The sequence below is a fragment of the Brachycentrus maculatus genome, unplaced genomic scaffold, assembly GCF_059751285.1.
Source record: "Brachycentrus maculatus isolate JH-2025_06_01 unplaced genomic scaffold, ASM5975128v1 h1tg000055l, whole genome shotgun sequence".
Taxonomy (NCBI): Eukaryota; Metazoa; Arthropoda; class Insecta; order Trichoptera; family Brachycentridae; genus Brachycentrus; species Brachycentrus maculatus.
The window spans coordinates 5,870,822-5,881,844 of record NW_028280809.1 but is presented as its reverse complement, the minus strand read 5'-3'; the positions used below and the strand labels follow the sequence as shown (position 1 = coordinate 5,881,844).

The window sequence follows — 11,023 nt, the reverse complement described above, 5'->3', positions numbered from 1 at the left end:
AAAAAGTATCTCTGATAAATCTGTCTCCAAAAAAAGACTTGTAAGTTCCTTTAAACATTCAACCAATTGAATTAAATAAATGTGTTTATTAATTTGGCGTTTAATTTCTAGAACTCCATTTTAATTTATGTTTTAATTTTAAATCAAACACAGATTTTTTGAGTCTACTAAGTTGTATTTTATTAACAAAAACACATAAAAAAATATTGTGACAATTGTTTCGCAAGGCGAAATAATTGTCACAAAATAATTGTTTTAAAAAATACTACTTAGTAGACTCTAAAAATCTGTGTTTAATTTAAAATTAATCCGTAAATTGTAAATTATTGTAAATTAAAAAAAGGCCCCTCAAAAATTTCCAAATCGTTTTGCTTCTCACTTGTGGCTTTTTTGGTTCCGAGAGGTTGCCGACCCCTGGGCTAGGCCAAGCCGGTTAGATAATGAGGGCGGGCCGAGGGTAGGTACGAATGTGACCAACAATTTGGTTCGGCGCTAATTTGAGGACAAACAGCATCCTTACTTTGTCATTAGCCGCTTTGAGTCCGGATTGTTCCAGCGTGCACCGGCATTATTATGTGCTCTCATATTCCTAAAGCGCCGCGAATTATTGTTGTTATTGCGGGCCTCGGATCTTATAATCCGTGACCTGATATTTTATGCTGGAGGCAAAAGTGTCCTCGTTTTTAAAGTCCCCCCAATAACGCGGTGGTTCATTATCAAAATTACTGGAAAGATTATAATAATTAATATTTTTTTTTGACATCTCATCAAAAATAAAGAAGAATATGGAAGTCTGAGCATTTACGGGGCTGACGACCGTCATAGGCTGGTTTAAGTGATCACTTTACACACGTGCAACATTCACCAATTCTACCCATTATTTACAACCACACTACCCAAATTCTTGGAAGTTATAAATATACGGACCAATTTAGAAATCTTGTTCTTGAACTAGAACTTCACTAGAACTTCACTAGAGACATCTATTAGTGAGAAGAAAAAAAGCTTTTTACGAAGCAAACTCTTTTATTAGTATGTGAGGTCCGAATCCTGGATTATAATCACACACATGGGAAACGCCAAAAAATATGATTTTCATTTTTGGTATTTAAGCTTATAATTTGACTAGATAATTTATTTACAACATTTTGAGTGTGTCCAAATACTTGTTCACAAAATCATACATTGTTATTTTCATATTATTTTAAATAATATGAAAATAACTCCTGTAATTGGATATAATCCAGATTTTGAGAACAAGTATTTGGAAACACTCAAAATGTTGTATAAGTATAATTATTAAGTTGACATTTATGTTTTCATTATAAAAAATATTCATCGAAATAATGTTTGTCGTAATATACACACTAGTAACGTAATATTTTGACATAATGTGAAACACAATAGATCTTAATAAACATTGGTATTTACCAATTGAAACTTAAATTAGAATAAATATTAATATTGTTATTACTGGAATGATTATAATTGTTAAGTTGAAATTTGTATTTTTCATTATAAAAAATATTCATCGAAATAATGTATATTTTGACACTGCATATTAGTAACGTAATATTTTGACATAATGTGAAATATGTATCAAAATAGATCTTATGAAATATTGGTATTTTCCAAGTAAAACTTAAATTAGAATAAATATTAATATTGTTATTACTGGAATGATTCTAATTATTAAGTTGACATTTATGTTTTTCGTGATAGAAATATTCGTCAAAATAATGGATATTTTGACGTAATATATTCTTCAAATACTATCCGCACCCAATGGTCCATAGGGCACTGCATCGTATTGACGCAGTGTTATATTGATCGTTACTTACATGAGTGCAAGGTGATCGATCTTGCGCTTCGGAGACCAGTCCAGGGTAGTATTAAATAAATATTAGAGTGCAATATCACTAATATTTACTTTGGGAATTGAACCCGGGACCTACAGCATGGTAGCTAAATACGCTAACCATTACACCACGAAGGCATACAATATATTGGTAACGCAATATTTTGATATAAGTAATGTAAAACACAATAGATATTAAGAAATATCGGTACTTGTCAAGTGAAGCATAAATTAAATAAATATTAATATTTTTATTGTTTTTATCCTCATCTGTAAACCATCATCCGATCTCATCTCATCCCTTATAGAGAAAAATCCCCAAGCGCTCCTTTCAACAACGTCAAATATAAAAAAAAAACAATTTTCATTTTTGCGTGTTTTCAGAATGGCCAGAAAATGTACTAAATTCCAACAAAAGCGGCATATTTTTAACATAATATTTACATTTTAAAGAAAATGTATGGTTTAATTATTTTTTAAATATTCTAAATATTTTTCTAACGTAGAAAAAAACATTCAGGTTTTACCTAAAAAGATCTGTTTCACAGTAAAGAGATCAATAAGTGGCTTGATATTTATTTTTAATATGTTTGATTATATTTTTAAACTTCAAAAACGATATCCTGAAAAGATTTTTGATAAATGACGTTGTTGAAAGGAATGAGCGATATACGCTTATAATGAATATACACGTATGTATATTTGAATATATTTTCACCTTAGCTGTCGACGACAACAATGCATCTGTTGCAGTTAGACCAAACACTGACCTATGAATACATTATGTTTAAAGATGATGCATTCAGCTCCACGCTTGAGGGACATGCATCCTAATTACACCCCTTACCACGCCTCCCCTTACTCCCGACACCCACCCCCTAATACAAGGCTACCTTGTGTTATTGTGTTTACATACTAATTTCCTTTGTCGTCCAAACCGTTACTTGCTCACCTGACAATGCACGTGATAAAAATGGAAATAACTATCTATTATTTATAGAGTAATTACGCAAATATTTGAAGTATTTTTTTAAAATTAATAGTTTATATATATTATAAATATATATATATATATATATATATATATATATATATATATATATATATATATATATATATATATATATATATATATATATATATATATATATATATATATATATATATATATATATATATATATATATATATATATATATATATATATATATATATATATATATTATATGTATATATATAAATAATTTTTCTCGTTGGATTATGGCCTGATGACGATTCCGATAGTCTGGTTCGATTCCCAGATGGGGGTCTAATAAATGTAAGTGATTTTTTCACTTTAATATTACTAAATATTACCCTTGACTGGTACCTGAAGCGGAGGGCTGATCACCTTTTCTTCGTGTGTTGACGATCAAGATAACTCTGCGTTTATATGATACAGTGCCCTTTGCACCATTGGGGTGCGGATAAGGGTTCGATGGTCTGATGATAGTGTAATTGATTTGGAGTGAGTGGTTTGATACCTATTCTAGCACAATTTGGTTTCTATATAAATGTTACCACAAATTTAATGTGAAATATTTTTAATATATATATATAAACTATTCTTCATCTTCAAACCCTTATCCGCACCCTAATGGTGCGTAGGGCACTACATCATATAAACGCAGTGTTATCTTGATCGTTAACACATGAAGGAAAGGTGATCAGCCCTTCGCTTTAGGTTAGTCCAGGGTAATATTGAATAAATATTAGAATGAAAAAATCTCTCAACGAAAATCACTAAAAATCGAATCCGGGACCTCCAGTACGGTATCCGAGCGTACCGTCTATTACACTACGGAAGCGGACTCCATATATATTAAAAATACGGTTTCAATGGTATAAACTACAAAATACAGTGGAAATCATACTATACTATAAAAACTATACAAAATACAGTGGAAAAAAATAATAAAAATATATTATTCATTGATTTGGCATTACTTTTTGGAATTGGATGATGATTTTAATATAAAAATAAAACACTTGAAAAAGATCAGTTATTAAGTACATTAATGTTAACACGACAAGTTTCGAGAACCACATATGTTACTTATTTAGAAATGCTAAAATTTGTATTTTTTGTGAAAAAAAATATATTTCGGTTTAAGCAAAACTATTTTAATAAAATAATAACCTACGAAACTGACACTCAGACAACACTCCCTTTCCTATGTGACTTCCTAAATTGCATTCCAAAAACGATGGCTTCCTTTTGAGTTTCTGGTATACAGCACTTTGCCGCCTACAAAGCATATATCATCTCAATCAAATATTTTTATTGCAAACAATAATTATGTTTAAAAAAATATGTTTTTTTTTTTACGGTCACAATAATTGATTTTTTTCCTGCAAAAACACTGCAAGCGGGTGAACAGAAAATCAGTGATATCTATTACTGCAAACGCAATTACCGTGCACTTAATTTGTACACCCTATAACTTTTGCCTTTGACAACTGGAGGTCGATAATGCTGAATGTCGTTATAGAAATAATGACATAAACTAATTCTGCGAGGCCAATTTTGCAATATTCGTTTCCAGTAATACATTGTCGCATTACGACACAGAATTTTGGTCAGTTGCTGTAAATTTGTAATTAACTGAATGTAACTTGTAATTATTAAATGCGATTCGCAGTAAACTAGTTTTAAATACTGTAATAATTTGTATTTAACAAATAAAAATAAAAGATTTTGTATTTATTTTAACCGTTTTTTTGAACTTCTTGCCATCGTTCCGGTTATCGATATATGAATATTACAGGGGGCATGTTCAGATCACTATGGCTTTAAAATTTGTAATGTAAAAAGTCCGCCTCCGTGTAATGGTCAGCGTGTTTAGCTGCCTTGCTGGAGGTCCCAGGTTCGATTCCCAGAGGGGGTGAGAATAAATGTAAGCGAATTTACTCTCTAATATTTATTTAATATTACTCTGGACTGGTCCCTGAAGCGCAGGAGTGTTCACCTTGCCTTAATATAATTAACGATCAAGATAACATTGCGTCAAAACGATGCAGTGCTCTATGCACCATTGGGTGCGGATAAGGGTTAGAGAGAGAGAAAAATATAAATACGAATACAGATACTAACTTTATGCGTAAAAATTTTACGAAATAATTTCATGGTTACATTTTGACTTCTCTATAAAGATGAAGAAGAATATGAATGCCAGAGTATTTGCAGGGCAGTTGCACGTGTGTGAAATGATCACGTAGCCAACCTTTTACGCGTGACAAGCCCTGTTAATACCCAGACATCCATATTCTTCTTCATCTATGTTGAGATGTCAATTTCTTTATAAATAACCTCTAAAGTGGAGAAAATGCAGAATTGTGAACAAATATTTGGGCACACCCATAATGTTACGAATTTCATTATATTTATGTGTATAAGACCAGCTTTGAGTTGGTGTTAACACGTTAGTTTAAAAAAGTACAGATGATCGCAATAACAGGTGAAAATACAAACTAGTTTGTAGGTACCTTAATCAGTGTTTTTTTATAATAAAAAAAAACTTTTATACGTTTATGCCAAATCAAAAAAAAAATTAATATTATTTTCATACTTTTTTAAATACGTATTGAATCATGAAAAAAATATACAAATTAAAAAATCTGTATTATTGTGTGGTATACTGTGTATTGTATAAATAAATAAATACTGTGGTATTTTATAAATACCCAACCATTTTATACATAACAACATATTGTATTTTTAGTGCTCTTACTATGCTTAGCCATATTAAAATTAAAATAAAAACACTCTCGTTATCATTCATTATTATTATCATTCATTCATTTTCCTTTTCATTTATTTTCTTTTCATGCTTTTCAAAAACAAAATAAAATAAAAACTACTTGATGTAATTGAAAAAAAGAGCTAATGATTTCAAATGTAACGATGTTATCAAAAATGAATAGAAGGTAAAAAAAACATTTCTTCAATTTTGTATTAATTTTTAAATTTTTTCTTACGATTTTTCTTTTTATAATTTAAAAACAATCGAATTAATAAATATTATTGTATGCAACGTAGTTCCTACTTTTTAAATTGAATTAATTAATGCTAAAATTTTGAGTACGTATGCAATTATCAAACAGTATAATTTGTATCCAATAAATATTCTTCTAATAATTTTCTATAGCCAAACATCCAAACAACTTTTCAAATATCGCTCACTCCTTTCAAGAACGTCATAAATCAAAAAACTTGATTTTTCAGGAAAATGTTTTTAAAGTTAAAAAATAAAATACAATGTATTAAAAATAAATATCAAGCCACTTATTGAACTTATTACTGTGCAACAGATCTTTTTAGGTAAAACCTTAAGGTTTTTTCTCCATTTGAGAAATATTTAGTATATTTAAAAAAATAATTGAGCAATACCTTTTCTTCAAAATGCAAAAATAACAATTTCTGCCCTGTAGCGGGTAAATATTAAGTCAAAAATATGCCGCCTTTGCTGGGATATAGTATATTTTCTGGGCATTATGAAAGCATGCACAACTGAAAATTGACGATTTTTGATTTATGACGTTCTTGAAAGGAGTGAGCGATATATGTATATTTTATATCAAAATTGGAGTTATGTTGTTTGCTGTTATTAAACGTAAACTTATTTTAGCCTGCAGGTAAATATTTGCAATTACGATTTAAATTCGGCATGTCACATAATAATTATATTTTAATGATCATTATGTTTTGTATTGATGCTCGTCAATTTAACTTGTTTAACCAGACTTTTTTCTACCTATAAAAGCTAGAAATTTCATTTCAAACTCATCAGTTGACTTCTAACCATCAACGACCTAATCAATCAAGATGCATTTCGTAAGTATTTTGCATTTTATTTATTATTCAAACAATTTTTTTTTATTTACAATATTTAATATTTTGGTACTGTTTTTTTTATAAACTATTAAGCTTAAAATTACCTTTTTATAATTACCTGAATAATGACTTCAATAACTCCATTTTCTTCTCCACTTTTTATTTTTTTTTCGAATTTCCCGTATGCTTCTGAAGTATTTCATAAATCTACCATTACCAAGGGAAATATAAATATAAAAATTGTGATTTAAAATTATAAAAATGTGTTATATTCATACATCAAATATGCTATTGTATTTTATCGTATCCATCATAAAAATGAATGAAAATGAATCGTCTTACATTTGAAATTAATAATTATATTTTAACAAATAACACCTTGCCATCATCACACGCCACTTTTAATATCAGACAATTATATTCCATGAATAATGGCTCATTTTTTACATTTATCAAATATGATATTAAATTTGAAAACCCTAAGGTTTCATAAAAAAACTGTTTCAAAATTATACCTTTGTTGACGCGATTTATATTTCAATACCAGTTTTAAGATTTTTACGGCCTTCCAGATGCCGATTGTTTATGAAAGACCACAAAAATCGAAAGCTATCAAGAAGCCAAATAGTCTCACAGTAAAAACTTTATTTTAATATGGCATTTCAACACATAACTTTTATTTTAAATATCACACGTTACTTTTTATTCACACAATTTCATTACATCAATGATGGACCCTCTTTCTCCATATAATATTTGAAACACAAACGCCGTGGTTTATACAAAAAAAAAATATTGATTCAAGATATATTTCGATCCATATCATGAGATTTTTATCGAGTTCAGATGTTGATAGTATATGAAAGTCTTCAAAATTCAAAAGTTTTGGAAATAAATATTTCAGAAAAGATAAATACTCTTGGGAATATTTATTTATTTATTGTTTAAAAGTGTTATAAGTGCATATACATTAATTTTTTTTTAATGTGACTTTATTTCTCGACAGTTCTTCGTCCTCGCTTTCGTCGTCGTAGGAGCGCTGGCCGCCCCCGAAGCGCCCCTGAAGCGAGTCATCCCCGTGCTGGAGAGGACCGAGACGCACGACGAGCGAGGGCAGTTCTCTCTCCTCTACCGCAGCGCTGACGGCACCGTCCTAACCGAGGCCGGAGCTCTGAAGCCTTCTCACGACGGCAAGGGCTACGTGCTCGTCAAGGAGGGAGAGTACTCCTTCATCTCAGACGACGGCAAGACGTACCGCACCAAGTACGTCGCCGACGACAAGGGATTCAGGGCCGAGGGAGAGCATCTGCCTAAGTCTGTCGTCGCCTAACTCTCGATATCACCGATCAACCACTGGCCTCACCGATCCACTACTGGACTCACCGATCCACCACTGAAAATCGTCTCAACTAGAACCAAAAACTTCTAAATAATATCGACGTTGCTCCGAGTCGTACTTGCTGTAAATCATTTTCAAATCCTTTTTGTATTTTACCTATGAATTATATTCCATTAAAATACGACTCTACTGGATTAAGTATTGTACAAAAGAACTTTATAACAGTACGTACTTAGCTGAAAAATGCATTTGCACATTAGGGCAACATCAATGCTGAAATAATTCATTATTGTTTACAATGTATATTTTGTATATAATAAACTACTAATTATATCTTAAAAATGTGTATATATTTTTTTTAACCCCCTCCTCTATTTAGTAAATTAAAATATGAAATATAAGAGTAACTTAATCATTGTACAGCATTAAATAAAGGTAATTTAAATTATTCAAAATAATTGTAGGCTTGACATAATAAGTAATATTCGGTTGAAATTTCAACGACATATATTTAATTCCCACGAAATTTTACAGATGGCGGTAGTTTACCTCGCATACAATCCGATTCCAGCAAAAGGGAATATATAGAACATCCAAAAATAATTGATGTTCAATCATGGACAGAACTACTCAAAGAAAAATTAAAATAATGATTTTTTTCATAGCTTGATTAAGCGTTGGGTGCAATGCTTATGTTTACATAGTATTGTAAAAATAAAACAAAATAATAACGAAAATAGCAAAAAATAAACTAATGGAGAGATGATGAAAGTAGATCAGCTCACCGGCAATCGCAACACTGAAGTCCAGTGCAACCAAATGTTCAGCCCTCATCTGTGCTCCACAAGTAATTTTATGATGAGGTTAGAACCCTTCATCAGCCTTTACCGGAAGCCTGCCACTGTACGTATATTTTACCATATATGTACGTAGAGTGGCAGGAGTACTTTATTACCACCCCACTGTGGTATGTGTGCTGATGCAAATATTCGCGTTACAGTTTAAAACATTGTAAAAGCTAATCGGTCACACCACCTAATATAGAATAAAATAACAACCATGTAATTTTTCCACATTAATTTTATTTGACCAGCAACCGGGTTTTCAGGATCATCAGACTGGCGTCGGTTACGACATTATTATTATATATATTTTTTTTGCAAAACATATTACATATATAAGTCACATATACATATAATATTCCCGATAAGTAATGAAGAAACCCGGTTGCTGGTCAAATAAAATTCCTGTGGAAAAAATTACACAGTTGATATTTTATTCTATAAAATGTAGTTTCACCTAGAAATGTCAGTACAAAACTTACACCATCTAATGATAATTTCAAAACTCTGTTTGACTTCTTATTCGCTCCACAAAACAATATTTTGTCTTTGTATGTTTGAGATAAATTTTAGCATGAATTATTTAAACATGTGCAAAATGACATACATGTACATTCTGTAATTTTTATTACAAAAATTTATATTTTTTACATCATATTTCAAATAAAATACTTTGTTTTTCAATACACTCATATTTTTATTAAAAACCAACTTGTTTCGGCATTAAGCTGTTGCCTTATTAAGGGTTTGTTTTATGACTAAACATACATACATGATAAATAAATGAAACAGTGAACAAATTATTGGGGTGCGATAAGGATAGGGGTAATTGTGTTTTTTAGGGTCGGGTAGGAGCGACAAGGAATAATAAAAATGTGAGTGGATCAAAAAATAAAGTATTTTATCTCTCCAAAATATATTACAATGTTCCATAGTGTTAATGCTTTAAATATTCAAAATATACAAATATTCAGTTAATTTACGTACGCGAGAAAAATATGTCGCTCACTCCTTTCAAGAACGTCATAAATCAAAAAACTTGATTTTTCAGGAGAACGTTTTTAAAGTTAAAAAAATATAGTACAATGTATTGAAAATAAATATCAAGCCACTTATTGAACTTTTTGCTGTGCAACAGATCTTTTTAAGTAAAACCTGAAGGTTTTTTCCCCATTTGAAAAATATTTAGTATATTTAAAAATATTACTAAACAAAACCTTTTCTTCAAAATGCAAAAACAACACTTTCTGTCCTGTAGCGGGTAAATATTATGTTAAAAATATGACACTTTTGCTGGGATATAGAACATTTTCTGGGCATTCCGAAAACATGCAAAAATGAAAATTGACGATTTTTGATTTATGACGTTCTTGAAAGGAGTGAGCGATGTGTGATAAAATAATATTATCGATCGAGTTTGATATTTCATAACTTTATATATCAGATATTTACAGTCGACTGGGTCAACTTTGAAAATGAAATTTAACGATGACCATTATCATGACGCACGTGTTTCGGCACTTTCAGCATCATACATGGAGATTATGATATTGGACAACGATGCGTGAGAAATATGACGTTAATTTACTAAACCTAGTATGTTTTAGCTGCTTTAACAAAATGCCTTTATTTTTTTAGTGCAATAACATTGTGGAATAACATGAAAATTTTCATATTATTTTTTGACATCTCAACATAGATAAAGAAAAATATGGATGTCTGGGCACTTACGACCACCATAGATTTCTCTAGTGAAATTCTAATAATTCAAGTACAATGTTTCGTAATTGGATCACATATATAGAACTTCCAAGAATTTGAAAAGCGTGGTTGTTAATCATGGGTAGAATTGGTGAATGTTACATGTGTGTAAAGTGATCACTTAAACCAGCCTATGAAAAGCCTATGTAAGCCCCGTAAATGCCCAGACTTCCGTATTCTTCTTTAACTATGTTGCGATGTCAAAAAATTCTAGGGAAAATAACTCCTGTAATTGGAGATAATCCAGATTTGTGAACAAGTATTTAGACACACTCAAAATGTTATTTATACATGAAATTTTAATCGTATAATAAAACACTTACAAATGGCCACTTTTGAGTTTATTAATG

At 30.3% G+C, this 11,023-nt stretch overlaps 1 protein-coding gene across 1 annotated transcript; it reads left to right on the top strand.

Annotated features, from left to right (window-relative positions):
- Nucleotides 1-6,722: 6,722 nt before the first annotated feature.
- On the top strand, nt 6,723-8,061 carry LOC148311951 (larval cuticle protein 65Ag1-like). Its single transcript, XM_088278312.1, has 2 exons — nt 6,723-6,731; nt 7,738-8,061. Exons 1-2 carry the CDS (start codon nt 6,723-6,725, stop codon nt 8,059-8,061), a joined length of 333 nt encoding a protein of 110 aa, XP_088134438.1.
- Nucleotides 8,062-11,023: the final 2,962 nt, after the last annotated feature.